The sequence below is a fragment of the Vulpes lagopus genome, chromosome X, assembly GCF_018345385.1.
Source record: "Vulpes lagopus strain Blue_001 chromosome X, ASM1834538v1, whole genome shotgun sequence".
Taxonomy (NCBI): Eukaryota; Metazoa; Chordata; class Mammalia; order Carnivora; family Canidae; genus Vulpes; species Vulpes lagopus.
In genome coordinates this window covers 77054018-77076262 of record NC_054848.1, presented here as the reverse complement: position 1 = coordinate 77076262, position 22245 = coordinate 77054018, and the positions used below count along the sequence as shown (strand labels likewise).

At 38.4% G+C, this 22245-nt stretch overlaps 1 protein-coding gene across 2 annotated transcripts; it reads left to right on the top strand.

Annotated features, from left to right (window-relative positions):
- The first annotated feature begins 6746 nt into the window (after positions 1 to 6746).
- Positions 6747 to 16503, top strand: RAB9B (RAB9B, member RAS oncogene family). Of its 2 annotated transcripts, none has more exons than XM_041740335.1 (3): positions 6747 to 6804; positions 11831 to 11895; positions 13038 to 16503. In XM_041740335.1, exon 3 carries the CDS (start codon positions 13080 to 13082, stop codon positions 13683 to 13685), a length of 606 nt encoding a protein of 201 aa, XP_041596269.1. In that variant the 5' UTR covers positions 6747 to 6804; positions 11831 to 11895; positions 13038 to 13079; the 3' UTR covers positions 13686 to 16503. The 2 variants fall into 2 exon arrangements, with proteins under 2 accessions (XP_041596269.1, XP_041596268.1); XM_041740334.1 differs by lacking the exon at positions 6747 to 6804 and adding an exon at positions 7104 to 7279.
- The last annotated feature ends 5742 nt before the right edge of the window (positions 16504 to 22245 follow it).

The following is a 22245-nucleotide window of genomic DNA, read 5'->3' as shown; positions in this document are numbered from 1 at the left end:
ATTCACCATGAACAAGTGGAATTTATTCCTGGGGTGTGGCGATGGTTCAATATTTGCAAATCAGTGTGATACACCACATTAATAAAAGAAAGAATAAGAACTATATCATTCTCTTAATAGATGCAGAAAAATCATTTGACAAAGTACACCATCCATTCATGATAAAACCCATCAACAAAGTAGAGATAAAGGAACGTACTTCAACATCATAAATACCATATATGAAAGACCTACAGCCAATATCATTCTCAATGGGGAAAAACTGAGAGCTTTTCGCCTAAGGTCAGGAACAAGACTGGGATGTCCACTCTCACCATTGTTATTTAACACAGTACTGCAAATCCTAGCCTCAGCATTCAGACAACAAAACAGAAATAAAAGGCAGCCAAATTGGCAAGGAAAAAGTGAAAATTTCACTCTTTGCAGACAATATTATACCGTATGTAGAAAATTCTCCCCCAAAATTGCTAGAATACGGAAATTCAGCAAAATTGAAGGATATAAAAACAATGCAAGTCAGTTGCGTTTCTTTTTTTTAAGATTTTATTTTTTTATTCGAGAGAGAGAGAGAGAGAGAGATAGGCAGAAGGAGAATCAGGCTCCCTGTGCGAAGCTTGATTTGGGACTTGATCCTGGAACCTCAGGATCACGCCCTGAGCTGAAGGCAGATACTCAACCATTTAGCCACCCAGGCATCCCATCAGTTGCATTTCTATATGCTAACAATGAGACTAAAGAAAGAGAATTCAAGGAATCAATCCCATTCACAATTGCATCAAAAACCATAGGATACCGAGGAATAAGCCTAACTAAAGAGGTAAAGGATCTGTACTATAGAATAACTTGTGAAAGAAATTGAGGAAGACGCAAAGAAATGGAAAAACATTCTATGCTCATGGATTGGAAGAACAAATATTGTTAAATTGTCTATGCCACCCAAAGCAATCTACACATTCAAGCAATCCTTATTAAAATACCAACAGAATTTTTTAAGGAACTGGAACAAATAATCCTAAAATTTGTATGGAACCAGAAAAGACCCTGGATAGCCAAAATAATGTTGAAAAAGAAAATCAAAGCTGGAGGCATCACAATTCTGGACTTCAAGCTGTATTACAAAGCTGTAATCATCAAGGTAGTATGATACTGGCACAAAAACAAACACATAGATCAATGGAACGGAATAGGAAACCCAGAAATAGACCCTAAATTCTATGGTCAACTAATCTTCAACAAAGCAGGAAAGAAAGTCTAATGGAAAAAAAAGTCTCTTCAACCAATGATGTTGGGAAAGTTGGAAAGCCAAATGCAAAAGAATCATACTGGACCACTTTGTTACACAATAGACAAACTCAAAATAGATGAAAGACCTAAATATGACACAGGAATCCACTCAAACCTTAGAGGAGAACACAGTCAGAAACCTCTTGGCCTTGGCTGCAGGAACTTCTTGCTAGACGTGTCTAGGCAAGGGAAACAAAAGCAAAAATGAACTGTTAGAACCTCATCAAGAGAGAAAGCTTTTGCACAACAAAGGAAACAGTCAACAAAACTAAAAGGCAACCTACAGAATGGGAGAAGCCATTTGCAAATGACTAATCAGATAAAGGGTTAGTATCCAAAATCCATAAAGAACTTACCAAACCTAACACCACAAAACCAAAAAATCCATTAAAGAAATGGGAATAAAGCATGAATAGACATTTCTCCAAAGAGGTCATATGAATGGCTAACAGACACATGAAAAAATGCTCAACATCACTCAGCATCAGGGAAATACAAATCAAAACCAAAATAAGAGGGGCTCCTGGGTGGTTCAGTCAATTGAGTGTCTGCCTTTGAATCTGGTCATGATCCCAGGGTTCTCAAATCAAGCCCAGCATTGGGCTCACTGCTCAGTGAGGAGTCTGTTTCTCCCTCTGCCTCTCACCCTGGCTTGTGCTTTCTCTCTATCTCTCAAATGAATAAATAAAATCTTTAAAAACACACACACAAAATGAGCTACCACCCTACACCAGTCAGAATGGCTACAATTAACGTCTCAGGAAACAACAGATGTTGGTAAAGATGTAGACAAAGGGAAACCACTGTTGGTGGGGATGCAAACTGGTAGGTATAGCCACTCTTGAAAACAGTATGGAGGTTCCTCAAAAAGTTACAAATAGAACTACCTTGAGATCCAGTAACTGGGGATCCCTGGGTGGCTCAGTGGTTTAGCGCCTGCCTTCAGTCCAGGGCGTTATCCTGGAGTCCTGGGAGCGAGTCCCACGTCGGGCTCCCTGCATGGAGCCTGCTTCTCCCTCTGCCTTTATCTCTGCCTCTCTCTCTCTCTCTCTCTCTCTCTCTCTCATGAATGAATAAATAAAAATCTTAAAAAAAAAAGAGAGAGATCCAGCAATTACACTACTAGGTATTTATCCAAAGGACACAAAAATAGTGATTTAAAGGGGTACATGCACCCCAATGTTTATAGCAGCAATGCCCACAATACCCAAACTATAGAAAGAGCCCAGATGTCCATCAACAGATGAATGGATGAACAAGAGGTGGTGTGTGTGTGTGTGTGTGTGTGTGTGTGTGTGTGTACACATACAAACTATAAGAGACTCTTAACTCTAGGAAACAAACTGAGGTTCCTGGAGGGGAGGGGAGTTGGAGGATGGGGTGATGGGCATTAAGGATGGCACTTGATGTAATGAGCACTGGTTGTTATGTGCAAACTGATGAATCACTAAATTCTACCTCTGAAACTAATAATACATCATGTTAACTGAATTGAATTTAAATTTTAAAGAAGATCAATTATTAGATCAAAAGATGCTCTCAATGGTCTTATCACTTAGGAATTTATATGGAATTTAGGAGCTCTGTGCCAGACACCGGAGACAGAGACCAATATATTATTTTCTGTTATCTCACAATTCCTTAACTTCTTTGATATCTGATATGACAAGATATCCCAGGTTCATCCTGGTCACTTCTTGCCATAGAACTAGAATCAGCCATTTCTCTAAGAAATTTTGGTCCCTCTCATCAGAGAATATTTAGAATCTCAGTCTGGGTACTAGAGGTGCTCTTTGACACCAAGTTTTTCATTGTTTCTAAGAGTTTTTTTTAGTAAACAGGGCTTGAAAATACATGTTTTTTAAAAAGAAAACTGAATTCATACTGAGGCTTTCAATTTTTTTTTATTTATTTATGATAGTCATCAGAGAGAGAGAGAGGCAGAGACACAGGCAGAGGGAGAAGCAGGCTCCATGCACGGGGAGCCCGATGTGGGACTCGATCCCGGGTCTCCAGGATCGCGCCCTGGGCCAAAGGCAGGCGCCAAACCGCTGCGCCACCCAGAGATCCCCAATACTGAGGCTTTCAATAATTGAATAGTCTTCAGAGATTTTCCCTTCAGGCTATGGAAAAACTTGCAAAGTATCCCTGTTCCACTCAGGCAAGTAATAAAAAAATATTGTCACTAGTGATGTACTATATGTTGGCTAATTGAATTTAAATAAAAAATATCATGTCACCAGAACCAGTGGCTTGCTTTAGACAATGGTTGGTAAATATTGGCAAATTTTGCTGTCCAATTTCCTTTTTACATACCTATGGCTACTATATTTTCTGAATAAAACATCAAATGGTGCCACAAGTATTACTGTAGATATGGGGACAAAAGAACAAAATATTCAAAATCAGAACTATCTAGAAAATATGAAAAGTATAGTTGCCATATAAATACTCTAGGCCAAGAATGACAAACACATTGCTTCATCCATGGTAATCATTACTAACTAATCTGTCTTTCCTACTGAGCTGGATTCACCTTATTGATTATTAGAATCCTTCACAGCACAATTCTCCAAAAAGCCACTACAAACCAATTTGAGTGGCCAAGCAAGATGACATATATTACCATCCATGTTTAAGGCAAACTGATGACCTTTTATCACTTTATAACACTGTAAAATTGCTTAAGACAGCAGTTGCCAAATTGGGTTCTGAAGTGTACTAGTCCTGTTACCAGGTGTTCCATAAATAAAAGGAATCTGTGATCACAAATATTTGGGAAATGTTTTCTTTAATGCAAAATTCCAAGAGTCTTTAATGTTCTAATATGCATTGTAATTCTTTGGGAAGGGAAAAATGTGCACTGTTTATTAATTTGTTTGAACTGTTCATGGAACTCTTGCTTGTATGCATCTTGTGAACGCTGAATCAAGCTTTTCTTTTATATTGATTACATTCCAGTTGTGTCTTCTTTAAACCCAGGTCAATGTATTTAAAATTGAATCAGGATTGTGGACTTTTGGAGATAATAAATTCCATACATTGAATGCTGATTTTTGCATGTGTGTGTCACTCTACAAAAGTAAGCTTTTCTCTAGTATATAAAGGCAATTATGGTTTAGATTACTATGTAACCAAAATATGACCATAATATGATTCTATTTTTGGTAGAAAAGTGATGTGTGTGTGTGTAATTGTGTCACAAAGATGGACTAAATTATTTCATTATGCATGGAAGCATTCATTATTCATGGAGGACATGGTTTGAGACTTCACTGGTGGATCATTTGGAATACTCTAGTTGAGAGTCACAAAACCTACAGCAATTATTTGAAACTTTGAGCTGCCCATTTGGTGCTGTCTCCTCGTTAACTAATGGTAGTCACATTGTTTCTGTTCCCATAAATGGTAATTGCTTTTCAAATGGCTTCTAAAGATTCTTTTAGTGCAGAATTTGCAGTTAGGAATCTTTGGGCTGACAGGATTTCACTTACCCCTAAGGGTTCCCACATTCTGCAAATATGTAATGCTTTCAGCAGTATGAGCTTCTGGCTACAGAATTGGGTGTCCAAGCCTAAAAATTAAAAGTTCCTTAAATCTTGCACTTAGGTTTGGAGGATTCTCAAAGATTATTAAACTTTGGAAAATAGCATCTATGAGAAAAGGACAGAAGAGTCTAGATTCGCTTAAGGATGAGAGACTCGGGATCCCTGGGTGGCGCAGCGGTTTGGCGCCTGCCTTTGGCCCAGGGCGCGATCCTGGAGACCTGGGATCGAATCCCACGTCAGGCTCCCGGTGCATGGAGCCTGCTTCTCCCTCTGCCTGTATCTCTGCCTCTCTTTCTCTCTCTGTGACTATCATAAATAAATAAAAATTAAAAAAAATTAGATTAAAGGATGAGAGACTCTAATATGAAGAATTGTTATTTTGAGCAGTTTACAAAATTATTTATTGAAGTGCAGAAAGACAACATTGAGGCATCAACGTACTTGTTTTTTTCTTATTATTTTTAAATCTCTGTGTTGGAGTATTTTTTGTTTCTTATTTAAATTCAATTTCCCAACATAAAGTATAACACCCAGTGCTCACCACGTAATGTGCCCTCCTTAATGCCTGTCACCCTGTCAGAGTATTTTAATGCGTATGTATTATAATGTATACATAATGTAATAAAGTATATATACACAGTGGAAAATGTATGTAACTTCTAAATACATATACATATATAGAGACCAATGATCAAAAGTTTTCTTTTATTACAGATAAGAATATGTGAGTAAAAAACTGATTATGGAGGGATCCCTGGGTGGCGCAGCGGTTTGGCGCCTGCCTTTGGCCCAGGGCGCGATCCTGGAGATCCGGGATCGAATCCCACATCAGGCTCCCGGTGCATGGAGCCTGCTTCTCCCTCTGCCTGTGTCTCTGCCTCTCTCTCTCTCACTGTGTTCCTATCATAAATAAATAAAAAATAAAAAAAATTAAAAAAAAACTGATTTGGAGGATTAAGTACATCTCTTTATCAGAAGCGTGTTTTAGGGTGTTTTCGTGGACGGCAAGACTGGTTTAAGTTAGAAGCACAAGGAATTCAATTAGATCCATTAATCTTATTTTAAAATAACAATAATTGATGATATAACATTCATTCATATTAAATATTTTCCGAGCATGTCCTATGTAATAAAGATTGACCTAGGCTTTGAGGATATGATAATAAATCTAAACCATTACAATCCTTGACTTTCTGGTAAAACATAGTTTAGTGGAGGAAGGCAGTTGTCAGTTAAATAATCATACATTTAAAAAACTATTCCTAAATGGATACATATTATGAAGAAAAATACAGCAGGCTGGCTACAGGAGACCACCAGAACGTAAATCAGAGCACTTTTTCTATTCTGGGGTTATTGAGAAAGGTTACCTTGAGGAAATGATAGTTAACCTGGGGCCTATGAGATTTGATTGAATGGCTGACTTGTAAAGAGATAGTGGTCTAGATGGAGAGAGAGCATATGTGACAGCCCTGAGGGGGCACACGATGAGTGAGGGGTAGCACACAGGCACAGATTCTCATACATCAGGGAAGCTTCGGAGATGAATCTGCCTGAGAGTTGGAGTGCAGGCTAAATGACCCCAGGAATTCCATCCTCTTTTGGTTTCGGGGGAAAAAAATCACAAACCAGTTGGAGGAATCAGAGGGCCAAAGGAAACAAGAAGGGATGGACTGGGTGGCTAAGCACATTTTGAACACTGCGTTCTACCCCAGCAACATTTCCGGAGTCCTCAGGTAATACTCTCTGTGTGGCTGTCTAGAAAGGTAGCTGTTAAAGGATAAAGGGCAGTTTGTCTTCCAGGCCTGAGCTATCAATGTGAACCTTTCTGTTTGGATTGCCTAGAGAATTTCATGAGCAGTGCCCAGCTAGAGGGCCTAGTAATGCGCTGTGATCGTGTATTTCCCTGAGTTATTTGAAACCAGAGGGTGTATGTGCTATCTTCTACAAAAGTAGAGGGTTTGGACGAAAGGTAAATGAGGTAGGTTGAAGGGTTATTGCAGAAAATGGGGCGAGGCCCCCCAGGCAGCAGAGGAGCGAAGTGGGAGAGCAATATCTGAGGGTCCATTGTCATTGTGCCTACTAATCGGAGAAGAGAGGAGAGGCCAGGGTTGGACCCTGAGCATGAAAGAAAAGCGAGCGAGCCAGGGAGCGCTCTTTACAAGCGAGGGCGGGAGGCGCGCCGGGTCTCTAGCTCCAAGAAAGGGGCACAAGGAGGCGGCGCGGGCCCCGCCCCCTCCCTTGGCGGGCGCGGGCGCGAGACGCTGCGCGGCGGCCCTGGCGGGCGCGAGCGGCAGCTGTCAGGCCACCGACGTCCGAGCTGCTCTTGCTGCCCCACCGAGGACAAGGAGGCAGCAGGAGCGGTGACCGTGTCACTGAGGAGCCGGACTGCCGGCACGCAGAGCTGACCTGCCTGGCCCCCTCCCATCGCTCTCCCATTGTATTGGGTAAGGTACCGGTGCGTGGGCAGGGAGAGGGGCTCGCTGCCAGTGGACGCGGGAGGCCGGGAGGTGGGGGGTCTGTGGGAAGACGGAGAAAGGGAGGTCTCGGTGATCCCCCGGGGTCCTTGCACCTTGGGAAAGAGGCCTAGGCACTGCAGAGGTTCCAGTTGGGGAAGGAAGGTGACGATAGAGGGGGGCGTTGCTGAGTAATTCGGAGCTGCTGCCAAAGCCCCGCAGATGGACGCAGGGCTCCCTTGGGAACGGGTGTGGCTCAGTGCGCATGCGCCACAGCCGCTAGTTCTGAGAGATGGGGGTGAGGTGAGCCCACCTTGGTGGATGGTAGTAGGAATTGTGCTTAACATCTCACTTTCCAGATCCTCAATGCTAACAGTGACCCTGTCATAGGGATGACAGCATTCCCGGTCTCCTAAGGAAGCTTCTTTCCCCTGTATTCCGCTCAATTAATGTCACTCAAACCTCACCTACCTGTCTCCTGGCAGTCTACTTGGGAAGAAGTGGCCTGGGAACAGTGCCAAATTGCTATCTAGTGTGTCTTCGGGCTCATAGCCCTAGAACTGTTGTGAGGAGTGAAAGGTTAGAGATGAAATTCCACATTGAACCCTTCTGGTTGCATATAGGATATAAATATAGTCATAAATGTGGGAACAGTGTTTCAGTGGCATGACAGCTGTGGCATTTAGACTCAGAGCAGGAATGTAGCGGATAACTTGTTTGCTCTGCACAATGAATCCAGTGCGTCAGTGGGCTTCCCCGCTACAGAACCCCCCTCCCCCATAAGCATCAGGTTGTACTGGAAACAACCTACACCATTTAAGATAGAGGGTCTCAAAGACACAATAATTTCTTATTTGTATTGATTTTTACATAAGTTAAAGCAAGCCCTGCCCTGTTCCCCAGCGCAGTATTTTCCAAATACTGTGCCAAGAATCAACAGTGAGTTGAGTGGCCCAACCAGTATCACCAAGATTGGCTTTCCCTACAGCTTCAACCATGGCTCCTCCTCTGTGCAGATTGCTATCAGGGGCACTCTCATCCACTGCCTAGCTCTCCCCTGCTGCTTCTCCCCCACCCCCAGCCCTGCAGTACCACATCCCTCTTAACACTTGCTCCCAAACAAACTGCACTATGGATTTGAGCATCATTTCACCCATGGCAACTGAACTGATGTTGCCAGTTTGGTTTTTTGTTTCTCTTCTTTACATCATCACACTAAAATGCACTGTTTTCAAAGGTTTAACCTCTTTCTTGTCATTGTACTGCTTCCTTCCACACACCCCCACACACACACACTCCTAAACCTCCCCAACTAAATACAATAATTTTAATAAACTGTGTGGGTGCGGGCACAGCAGATTCAAAAGTTTTCAAGTGTGCTAAAGAACAAAGAAAACTAGGGAGTATCAGTCATGTGAATTTCTAATTTACCTTATTGTCTGAGACTTAGACTCTAAATGGGGAAAAAAGTGAATATACTATTCTTAGAAAATTCTTGCTAATTGTGGGAAGTTGGTTAGAAAGGAGAATTGCACCTCTAGGATATTTGAGTTGTTTAAAGACAGATCTTTCTTGGAATAGGACCAAAATCAGATTAAACATTTTAGTCAAAATCCTAAGCTCATAGAGGACCCATATAGGATGGATAAGGGATTTGACTTTCCTGTTACATGTACTTAGGGTTATCAAAGAATTCTATTGCCTACTTAATGCAATCTCCTTTTAAGGTTTGACTTTAACTTGGCATATTCTGGGGAAGGAAAAAAATTGGTTTGCTTTTATACTATGCTAGTCCTTTTTGAGTATGTACTAAAGGAATCACACTTATTTTCAAATGATGGTGATGATAATGATGATAAGGATGCCAGCATCTGCTGAAAACATAACGTAGAGATAATTATACTGCTCTTATATTTGGTGGGGACAGAGAAATTTATGTATTTATCTTAAAAATGTAGGGGGAGGGGAACTAGAGTATTTCCATTGACTTTCAACAGGTGAAATTCCTGTTAAGTCTCATCTAGAAACTGACCCAGATAAGTCCATAACTTCTGCTCTTTAGTCACAAATAAATAATAGTATTTGAACATCTTACAGAACTGCAGATCTCTTGTACCTTGACATCATTTCGGAGGCACTGGTTCTGAGCACCGACCTAAACAGTTAATTAATTAGCAAATATTATTGATTATCCATATGAAGGACCCTGGTGCTTGCTGCATGCTGGAGAGACTTCAAAGACAGATACAAAGAAGAGTCTTACCATCCAGGAATTTGAAATTTGGTTGTATAGGAAAGATATACTTAGAAAAAAAGGTTGTTTGACAAAATAAGGCAGTATAATGATACCATTTCAACTGCAAATCATGAGATCTGAACCTTACATGTTACTTCATGAATTCCTTGAGGGTAAGACCTTGCCTTAAAAATGTATGCATTTCCAGTAATGTCTACACCCAATGGGTGCTCAAGTGATGAAGTTTTCCAAAGTAGATAGGGAGAAACCAGAGGCAGGGAGAGAAGAGCCAGGACGTTTTCACAATAGATGCAAGGAGATGTGGGCCAAAATGAGGATGGTAGCAGAGGACTGGAAAAGAATATTCCAAGGAAAACTCCACAGGATTTAGTGACTGAAGGCAAGAAGACATGTCTAAATCATATTCAATTCTACCTTCAGGAAAGAAATGGGAGTTGGAGACAGTGGATGAGAGCGGAGGGTTACTTTTTAGTAAGGACACAGCACACAATCGGAACTCAAATGTTTTCTCAAGCATCAGTGGCAGGATTGGTGGCAGGCCTTTTCTGAGAAGGGTTAATAATGAGTCACAAGGCCCCCAACGGTGAATGAAAGGAGGTGGAGGAGCAAGAAGAACAAAAATCTCAAACCAAAAATTTCAATAAACGCTTCCAAATCTTTGCAAACTTCATAAGTTATTCATTTTTCCTCAAATCCTGTGAGTTAAATAGGGCAGGGATTACAAATCCATATTTATATAGGAAGATATTGAAACACAGCAAGATTAAATAACCTGCTCAAGTCCATAAAATAAATGAATGGCATAGTAGTGATGAAGACTTTTGTCTCCTGACTGCTGCCAATCCAGTGCACTTGACACGGAGCCACATTGCTTTTCCTCCCTTTTCCCTGGTATAGAGCTTATGTACCCAGAAGTTATTTGTGCAAATGACCAGATAGGGAATGCACAAGCAACTGCAGCGTTATCTGACATAGTTATTAATACTTCATAATTATTCCTGGAGTTGAGTATTTGGTTTCCACATTCACTCAGTCCTTGACCCATCATTTGAGTTTCTCCACAGCCAGGAAAGTAGAGTTACTGAGTTGTTTAATGATGTGAACACCTGTTTGCTAGGAACTTGAGGAAGCTCATTTGTCATTGACCCTTAATACTATTAGTACTGTTACCCATGTTTGTACTTCCTCTGTTCCTTTTTTTTTCCTCTGTTCCTTTTTAAAGTGAACATTCTGTAACATTATCCTACAGACCAGTATAAAAAGTAAAGAAGTGTGCTAAGACTTGTATATTTCCATTTAAAGAAATGCTTGCTACTTGAGCTAGTTCCAAAGACAACAATTTGAGAGCAGGAAAAAAGAGGACAAAAATCAGAAATGGTAGAAAACTTGAAAAATGTCTAGAGTAGATATAGACCAAGGAGGAGGATAAAGCCTATCAATTTAGAAGACATTATTTAAATTCATAATTACCAATTTAGATTTCTAATAAGTTCCTTATTATATGCTTTATCTATATTTGAAAAAATAACATGAGATTATTAGGCAATAGAGATTTCTTACAACCTTTATTCCTCAGTAAGAAAGAATACTCAACAAATCTAAGAACTGTTTTCTCTTTAAACCAGCACTCTCGATGCTGCTTAAATAACACTCTTGCCATAATTAACTATAATGTTAAGTGAAGTTGTTTGAATTTAATAAAGCCAGCTAAATACTAAAACCTGTGTTCGAGACAGATGATCAAAATTAATGAATAAAATAATTAGCCAAGAGAATATATTGTAAACAGGGAATCTCCAAACATGATTTCTTCTCTAATCTTGTGGAATCAATTGCAGAGACAACCTCGAGGCAGATTGGTGAATGCATTAACTTTTTTGGAGATAGGAACATCGGTAAACATAAAGGGAAGGAGTTTCATCTCTGACTTAGGATTTCAACATGTCTTAGACTCCTCTGTGCTTTCTCTTTCCTGAATATTGTCTATTGTGAATATCGTCTACTTCCTTTGATTTACCTTTACTTTGAAGGGAGAGACATACAAAACTTTAAAAATCATATGAGTATACTCATTAGGACAAGTTAAGTTTTTTTGCAATAATATTATTTTGTCCATGTTAAGCATTTATAGCATTTTGAACTATTAAGTATATTTGTGAAAAGCATCCTCCATAGGTAAGTTGAGGTGAGTCTGTTTCTTTCCTGACTTGAGTATATTTACATAAAGACTTAACTTTATTTTATCATAGATTTTTAAAAATAACATTTCCCAATCCATTTTCTAGAACCCTAAAAAGAATAAAACAACAAGGAAAAGAAAAGACTAAAATTGTGGCAAAGACCCAACTGGGTAGGTATATATTTTATTTTTTTCATTTGACATCTTAAAAAGGAATATTTAGAAAAATATATAATTATTACACATGCACCAATATAATACTAAGGACTAATGAAGCTTTTGAAAATTACATTTCAAATGCGTTTGCCTACAGAAGCTCTTTTGTATGTGCTCTTGTGATTAGTAACTGCTTTTCATCTCTTTGGGTCTCTTGCATAAATAACACCCAATTAACATCACCATTGTTTTGTTCCCAAATGACTCTAGTGTGAAAGTACCTAACAAAATCTAGTACAGATTAGTTGTTCAGTAAACATTTGATCTTTTTATTTTAAGATGCATTCTAGATATTACATATACAGACATGTTGTGGAGGTAACAGGAAGGGAACAGCATAATTATTAACACTTTAAAGTTTACAGTATATTTTCATTGGTGCTATTATGGAATTAGAACCTAAATCTAAATATTAATAAGCCATTCAAGATTTTCTTCCTAAATGATAGCTGTTATAATGATACCAGTCAATAATCATCAACTTACATGAAGAAAAGATTATGAAATATCCTTTATTTGTGAGGGTATCTGTATGAATGCAAGTATAATGAGGCAAATTCCCAAAGAAACTTGACCTTTATCTTTCTTCCAAGTTCTCGGGTCCAGTCTAATTGTAGCCCCCAGACTCTACTGATGAAATTAAAATTTTAGCTTATACAACTTTCTTTCCTCAATAATTCTTGGGTCCATCATGAACAGACTTCAAATTCCAAATCAGTTTTGTACTATTTGCCTCTTGTTTGGAACTGTCAAATTGGAAACTAATAATATGGTTGTACATTTGAGTGGTATTCCTTTTCTAGACTCTCTCCCCTAGAATAGGGTCAGAACTAACCAAATTATAACACCATCTGCTAGTCCATTTACCCATGGCATTCAGCCATTTTCCTGACACAGGCAAAAGACCTCAGAAAACCAAGACCTAGTTTCCTTTGTATGCAAAGGGATTTTATTCCTTCTGCTGTACTATATAATTAATGAGCATGAATCAAGAGACGTTAAACTAGTAGGCCATATAATTCAGAGAAATTTACTATGAAGTTAATTTAAGTTTCAAGTTTAACTGTTTTCCCTCCTACTTTTTCTTTTATTTTCAGGTTCTCTAGGTTATAAACTCCTTCCCATCTGGTGCTGCAACAATGAGTGGGAAATCCTTGCTCTTAAAGGTTATTCTCCTGGGTGATGGTGGAGTTGGGAAAAGCTCACTTATGAACCGTTATGTAACCAATAAATTTGACTCCCAGGCTTTTCACACCATAGGGGTAGAGTTCTTAAATCGAGATCTGGAGGTAGATGGACGTTTTGTAACTCTCCAGATCTGGGATACTGCAGGGCAGGAGCGTTTCAAGAGCCTTAGGACACCCTTCTACAGGGGAGCAGACTGCTGCCTCTTGACCTTCAGCGTGGATGACCGGCAGAGCTTTGAGAACCTTGGTAACTGGCAGAAAGAATTCATCTACTATGCAGATGTGAAAGACCCTGAGCACTTCCCCTTTGTAGTTCTGGGTAACAAGGTAGACAAAGAGGACAGGCAAGTGACAACTGAGGAGGCACAAGCCTGGTGCATGGAGAATGGGGATTACCCTTATCTAGAAACAAGTGCCAAAGATGATACCAATGTGACAGTGGCCTTTGAAGAAGCTGTCAGGCAGGTGTTGGCTGTAGAGGAACAGCTGGAACATTGCATGTTAGGTCACACTATTGATTTGAATAGTGGTTCCAAAGCAGGATCCTCATGCTGTTAAAAGTAGGAAGCCTTTTAAAAAGTGGGCCCCAAATTGTTCAGTCAATAGTGTCAGAATAACTGTGCCCCTCTAAGAGTGCACATATACAAACAAGAGGGTAAGATAGAAGGTTGTGATCATGTATCAGAGCCTTTCAAATTAAGGTTATAGAGTGATTAAAAAAAAAAAGCTTTATCAAGCCAAGTGTATTTTGTGTGATTTCTGCTGTTTCCTTCTTGTGTGTATCAGGACATTTCAGAAAGCTTTAGTCCTGAGAGATTTAAATATTTTCAAATAACAGTTTAAACTTAGAACCCAGCAGCATGAAGGAGTTAAAGAGCTACAGCTATCTCTTAAAGTGTTCCATTAGTCAACTAACAAATGTCACCATGGACTCTTGGCAAGCAGTTTCTGACATTTCTGCCAAAGGAAAAAAATAAGACTGAGCTGTATTACAATTTTAAAAATAAAGCAAACAAGGATTCCTAAGCTTCAATTATTAAAAGGTTGTGATAATTAGGTATACAAGAGTTTAATGGTGTACACTGCCTTGTTTGAATCTTTATATATGGTTTGTTCCCATTTGAGCTTTTCAAAAAATATCTCAATAAGAGATACACTGATGACACTGGAAATTGATTATACTCTTTGTTTTTGAAGTTACAGGGTACTAGTGACTAGATTATGCTTAAATATGCCAACCACCCTTGCAAATAGATGGTTGGTCTGCTTTTACTTTGTAAGTCCACTTTTGCTGCATAGGGATGTTGCTTCTCTGACAACCACTTATCAATTTAGCGATGCTGCTTCGTATATGGCTTTGGATGCAGTGCTCTCTGCTCATAATTTCGATGGTCCTTTGGTCCACCATGCTCTGCTCTCAGAGGAAACTTCAGGAAAGATTTGGGGATAATGAGCTTTTCTCACAAGGTTCCTTCATTCAAATATTTCTTATAGAAGGAACTAATATCTTGAATGTTGCACTGTTATGTTCAGCTGGCCAAACTAGGACATTGAAAGTAACATGAGAGCAGACTTTAACCCAGTGGTAGAATGAGTTTCTCATAGAGTTGCCCAACAGTGGAATGGACTGCCTTAATAATGAACTCTCTTCCAATGAAAATATTCAAGAAGATACTAAGTGACCATCTGTTAAAACACCATAAGAAGAATTTCTGTACTAGCTAGATATTTGGTTTAAAATCCCTTCCAGGTCTAAGTTCTATGTATCTGGAAGGTACAAACTATGTTTCAGTGCCATGTTATCAGTAGATGTTTCTTAAGACAACAGCTAAGATTTTGGAGATGGACTTTTAAAATTCTCAAACTATTTTGGGATCAGCATTTAACAGCAACTACACAGCTCTTTCTTTTGCGCCATGGCAGGATAAATTCTTGGGCTCTGAGTAGTCATTATGTGCCCTGATATAAATATCCTAAAAGGACCATATTAAAAAACAAAAAATGGTTTGCCAAATTTTGATTACCATGACTGCTAGCTATATACTGTATTGCAAATATGCAGTCTAGTTCTTGTTGGTTGATCTGTTTGTCCTGCAAAGCTTTTAGCCTGTACTTTTTAAACATCTATGATATAAAATAGTGACCCAAGGTAGTGAGGGACAGTTAGAAATGGCCCCCCAAAAGAGATGTAGGCCAGGGAGGAAGCAGGAGCTTTCACAGTAATATAGCCTAGAACTCTCCGTTGTAGCCACATATGGAATCAGCCTTACACATGGGACCTTATGTGCTTTAAGAGCTCTGGGACTTTTTGGCTACATAGACAAGTGGAAGAAAGTATCTCAATCCAGTCATACTCAATATTTCCCATTTAAATATAGTCCTGACCCCATTGTCAAAGTAATTTTGATGCCAGAAGTCTAAGCCAGAACTGGGACCCCACAGCTCTTAAGTATTGGTCCCTATCCTGCCTATGCCTATAGCCAGCCACACTGGTTTCCAAGTTCTATGATTGTTTTGCTACAATCATGTTAGGGTGAAAATCTGTACATCAGAACTGTTAAATGCTAATTGTTTTTAAGTGCATGAGACCTGGGGCCTTCTCTTTCTACTTGCACTCTGCTTATAATAGTTTCTATTTGTAGATCTCAGGCTTACATAAAGACCTCCATCCACTTACAAAAGTACTTGTCACTGTTAAGATGACATGTGGTCATTTAAGTAAAAAAATTACATGGGTATCCTATTCATAGACCTCCTGTCTGACCAAGGCAAGTGTTAATTTTATTGACAGATCATCTGAAGCCCCTTTCCTCTTAGCCATAACCATTTTTTCTGCCAAATCACTACACAATATCTCAAAGAAAGCAGTAAACATTAAGTGACAAAACCAGTGGCATTTTGGTGAGTAACACTCAGTGGGATGCTGACATATAGTTTGGGTAAGATTATAAAACACCAAAGGCTGAAATCTATGAGTACCAGGAACTGTGCATATAGACTTAGAAATTGTAAACACTAGAAGGTGGAGTGCAATATTTTCAGTAAGTTTTTTAATGAACACTGGAGTTTTTGAATAAGATATTTCTAATTGGAGTTATACTGTTTTACAATACTCCATTAAAACCTCATGCAGAATATTAGTTTATTGTCATGCATTGGGCTAACATTCGAGGGGCCTCAGATTCCATATGTCTTCAGTGGATTGGTGAATTTCAGGTTAATTTGTGCCTGCCTCAGCCATCTCTCCTTTACCTTGAGGTATTCCATGATCCTCTCGTTGCAGGTGCTGCTAAAAACTCAAAGTTATGTATCAAATATTTCAACTGTAAAAAAAAAAGTCGTCTGTGTTAAAGTGAATAAATAGTGCATTTTGAATAACCAGGATACAATGTTTGTGCTGCTTTTCTCCCTTTCTCTTTTTGAGCAACTGTGGGCACGACAGACAGTACTTAAGAATCAAATTATCCTGAGACTACACTTCATGTGGCCTCTGGATGATGTTTTCACTGTGGTACCCCAAGCAGCCACAATCTAATGATCAGAGAGATAGGTTCTAATGATTGGGATTAATGTGGGGAGGTTCCCTTTATTTTTATGCCACTTTTTAATGCATGAAGAACATTGAGACTGGAAATTGGATCTTGACTCTCCACTTTCCTTCTTCATTATAATTTAAAACAAATGTTAAACCATCACAAAATATAAACAGAATGTACATAATCCTTTGATCTTCTTGACTGGTAGACTGTCCAGATCTTAGGAAAACACGAAAATACAGGTGAAACAGATCAGAAAACAAAGTATGGTTTTGTGAAATAACTCTGTTCTCTTGCTTCTTACATATTGGACTTTAAAGATACTTGCATTAGCACCCAATGTCTTAAATATCAATAGTGATGACTTTTAAATTATGGACACTTGTCTCTCTGCAGCACATAGATTCATTACATTGGTTCCATCCGTCACAGATTTAGACTTCTCTCATTCCTCTACTTTTGCCTATTGGGACTCTGGGCAATTGAAATCACGGGGGCAGGGGCGGGGGAGCAGATTTCTTTTTTTTTCTTTTCTTTTCTTTTCTTTTCTTCTTTTCTTTTATTTTCTTTTTTTCTTTTTTCTTTTGCCACATATACTGTTTCCATCTCTGAGGATAATTATTTAACAAATTATCAGACCATGCTTCAAATACAGCACCTGAAATCCTTTTGATTAGGCTATAAAGAATGATGCAGCTTTTAGGCTATAGAAGATCAGAGATTTATAAGCCTCTTAAAAAGGATTTGGTTATCCAAAACTGATATTTTGAAAGCGGAAAACTAGCTTTCTGTCCTTGCTGTTTTTCTGCTTGATTCATAATCCACTGGAAAAACTCCTTCTCTGAATGTCTTAACAAATAGTATAGACCCTCATTTTTTTGGAAATAGCTTGGCTATGATCCTTCTAGAAAGTAGAGGATGTGGAATAGATAGATTTCTCTTCAATTCTGTAATTGAATTTTAAAACACTGGAAAATTAAGACAGCAATTTGAGTAAGGTCAGGATGGGAATTGGGGTAGGAATCTCTACTTTCATTTGAACTACCTGAAGTAGTTCTAATTGCAACAATTTTTTTTTACCTAAATGATCGTGATAAGAATTTCACTTTTTTTCTCTCCTTGCTATGGAGTTGTAGTATTCATTACAGTGGAGTGCTTTTCTTACATTTCATTTAGGGGCAGGTAAACTGTGATACACCCTTTGATAAAATGTTAATATATTTTTTCAAAACTAGTCTTTGGGGGGCACACAAGCTAATTAACATATCCACCACCTCACCTTTCCTTTTGCTCTTTTTAATTATTTCAAGTTACCATCGCCAATGAAGCCCTAATTCTTTACTCCTTTCTCTTTAAGAGAAGGAAAGGATAATGATAGAAGCTAGTAATATTTCAAGAATGAAAGAAATTATTAAATGTCCCTTCATCGGTATGTTTCCAAAATTGTTTTGCTTCTGGAGGAGGTGATGTTTGTGTGAGTTTTTTGGGGGGAGGTGAAGGGTTACCAAAGTGCGTTCCCAGTGAGAATAAGCATCTTCACAGCTCAAGATGTGAGGGAATTGTCATCTTTAGTCATATAGGAACTGCTGCAATGATCTGTGTCTTTATAAATTGCTTAGGTCTTCTCCAAAGCCATAAAGAGAATTTTGATTCAGCCATATTTAAGTGATTTCTTAAATGGTGGGTTTTGTGAGTGCAAGTGTGCATATTTTTTAGTGATCTGTCAATTCCTTTTATGCTTTATGAATTACGGGTAAATGTGTAATGAATTTCACTCTAGCCCCCCTGAATTATCCAGACAAGCCACGCTGTGCTTCTACTTAATTGATCAAATGGGATTGAAGAATGCTGCCTTAATGAAAGAAATAGCTCTTAATTCAACATTAGCTGTATTGATTAGAGTAAAAATACAAATCATGCCTTCATGTAGTACATTTGTGAGGAAGCAAGAGATAGGCTTATCTCTTCTTTTTTCTCTTTTATTGTTCCTGGCTGCCTTAAAAACAGCATACCCAAAGGTGTGTTCTGTAATATATTGTTCAATATAGAGTCTTCTTATAGATGTACAAGAGTTGGTGTAAACTTTGAATCATCTCTTTTTCCATTTGTTCCCAATGAGAAAACAGTCTCACCAGTAAGAACTTTTTTTCCTGATTACAGAAATTATATATATCCATGGTAAAAAAAAAAAAAAGGAACAAAAGAGAAAAAGCAAGATAAAGAAAATAAGTTATCTGTAATCCTATTACCCTGAGGTAACCAGATCTTAATCCTATATGTTTATATAATAAAAGTGATATCATTCTAAACACACTGATCATAATGTTTCGTTTAATATATACTGGAATTTCCTCTTAGTCACTACATATTCTTTTAGGAACTGCACTTAATGCTTACATAATATTCTATTGAAGGATTTACCATAATATATGTAATCAAACTCTTATTGCTAGACATTAAGATTGTTTTCGAACAGTCTCCTTTTATAAAACAGCATTTAATGTCCCCATATTAATCTTAATTCATGTCTATATTTTCTATATGTAAAATTTTGGGTCAAAGATTATGACTATTTGTATGGTTTTTAATATATATTGACTAATTGCCATCTAGAAAGTTGTCCCAAATTACACAAACACCAGGCCTGTTTTTCTAAGCACTCCATCATTCATCAAATATTACCTTCCTTTCAAACCACATTTGCCCAATTTGATGGATGAAAAGTGATCTCATGTTTTTATTTGCATATTTTTCATCCTTTGAGAGTAAATAGTTGCTCATGCATTTATTGACCATTTTTATTGTTTTCTTGAGTTATACCCCATTCTGGTCTTAGCCCATTTGGGGTGGGGAACATTCGTTATTGTTTCTTACTGATTTCCAGAAACTTTTTTTTCTATAATATAGGTATTAACGTTTAATCTTATCCATACTGCTGGTTTTCTGCAATCCTTTCTCATATGTCTTCTCTTTTAATTTTGTTTACAGTATTTTAAAAAACACTGACAGGTTATTGAAAAGTTCATGTTTTAGTAAGATAGAAAACTAGGGTGGGTAGGGGAGAGAAAAATATCTATTTGATCTATTTTTTGTTCCTGACCACATGAGACTATGTACTTATTTTTATTTCAAAAATTATGAGTAACCTTGTGTCACCATGATAGAAAAAATAGTAGAAATCAGACTATTCATCCATCCAGCTTTTTTGTCTGCATGATGCCAAATGACTGGTTTGGTTTGGATTTAGTGTTATTTTACTTACTTATTTTTTCATGTTTTTTAAAAATTTTTTATTGGAGTTCAATTTGCCAACATATAGCATAACACCCAGTGCTCGTCCTGCCAAGTGCCCCCCTCAGTGCCCATCACCCAGTCACCCCAACCCCCCACCCACCTCCCTTTCCACTACCCCTTGTTCGTTTCCCAGAGTTAGGTGCCTCTCGTGTTTATGCTGAATGCTGTTATTTTAATAAGGTGATTATTCTGAAATCTCATACAAATACAGTGATAATTACAGTTCATCTTTTACCCACAAGAGGGCAATGAAGACCAGATAATACTCTGCCATAGACCGTAAGTAGAGGACAGCTTGAAAGAGTTGAAAGGGTGCCTAGAAATCATCCATGTAGTCCACCTCTCCCTTATTTTATAGACTAGAAAACTGAATTCTGGAGTGGTGAAATGACTTGTTTCGGGGCACATAGCTGGCTAGTAAAGGAGCTGAGTCCTAGGCATCTTCCAGTTTACCATACTGTTAGTTAAATTGACACAAACTATAAACACAGAGGATCATGACTTAAAATGGCTTGACATATGATTTTTTTTTTACTTTACACTTGTGCAGAAGAGATACACAATCAGTAGAAACCATACTTTGAATTTTTAATTTTGATCTTTTCCCAAGCTAGCAATATGTGATAGACACTGTCAATGAGCTGGGCAGTGGCTGTGACCCAGGACTTCCAATCCGCCATGAGATCGTGATGGTGAACAACCCATATGCTGACAACCATTCTGTACCCTGTAACCATTCTGGGTTTCACATTCAATACTGTATTCAATAAATTACATGAGATAATCGACACTTCATTTTTTTTAGTATTTTATTTATTTATTCATGAGAGATACAGAGAGAGAGACAGAGACACAGGCAGAGGGAGAAGTAGGCTCCACGGAGGGAGCCCGACGTGGGACTCGATCCTGGGATTCCAGGATCACGCCCAGGGCTGAAGGCAGCGCTAAAACACTAGGCCAGATTCCAGAGCAGATTTTTTCTCTTTTCATGACTATTACTGCATTATTTACATTGAATTTTAAATGTGCTCAGAGTTTAATAATTAAAAATTGTTAAAAAGAACTTCACAGCACAGGTTCTTGGGACAAAGTTAGCAGATGATTACAGTATTTAATAGATGCAAAGGTTCCCTTGAAAACAAACAAGAGACTTAGAGGAATTTTGCAAAATGGAAGATGATTCCAGTGAGATGCACAAAGCATGATGATGTGCATGCTACTTTGGGTAAAATTTTGAAACTGACTCTAATATAAGGTAATCCAATCCCCTCTTTTTATAGATAATAAAACTGAGGACCAGAGAAGTTAGACAAATTCCTGAAGTGACAGATCAAGTCTTAGAACACTCATCTCCTACTTCTCAGTCCAGTGCTATTTTCAGGACACCTCACTGTCTGGAGCCAGGATTTTTTTTTCATTTTCCCCTCAGCTTTATAGAGATACAGTTGACATATAACATTGTGTAAGTTTAAGGTATATGATGTGATGACTTGATACATGTATATATTGCAAAAGGCTTAGTACAATAAGGTTAGTTAACAATCCTTAACTTGACATAATTATCATTTTGTTATTGCTGCTGTTGGTATGTATGATGAGAACATGAAAGCTCTACACTCTTAGCAACTTTTAAGCATAACATACAGTACTGTTGGGGTGCCTAGGTGGCTCCATTGGCTAAGCATTCAGCTTTTGGTTTCAGCTCAGGTCATGATCTCACGGTCCTGGGATCAAGCCCAGTATTGGCTCCACACTCAGCAGGGAGTCTGCTTGAGATTCTTTCTCCCTCTCCCTCTCTTCCCCTCCCCACGGTTTTGCATACACACTCTCTCTAAAATAAATAAATAAAATATTTAAAATACACTATTATTAACTGTAGTCACCATGCTGTACAATAGATCCCCAGCACTTATTCATCTTACGTTGTCTGAGAGATGCAGAAGAGATAGGGATTGGAGGATAGGGATTGAAACCGGAGGGGCAAAGAAAGGAAAGGTCCTAAGCAAAGCAGAGTTTAGGCTTCAGACAGTGGAAGGGGAAGAAGTGAAGAGTAGCAAGCAGCTCTTGCCTGGGAGAAATTTCTTTATAGTCAATCATTTCTTTATCATTCCTCTCCAGGAAGGCACTACTGAGAAGGTATGCCTCCCCAATAGCCTTTGCCTTACTGAATAAACAAAATCTACTGAAAATCATTGAAATCAGAGCAGTTAGCTATTGTTAGCATCCCAAGTCTTTAAAAGTCTGATTAAAAATTACTCAAATGACTAAAACCTAAGTGTCCCTAATAA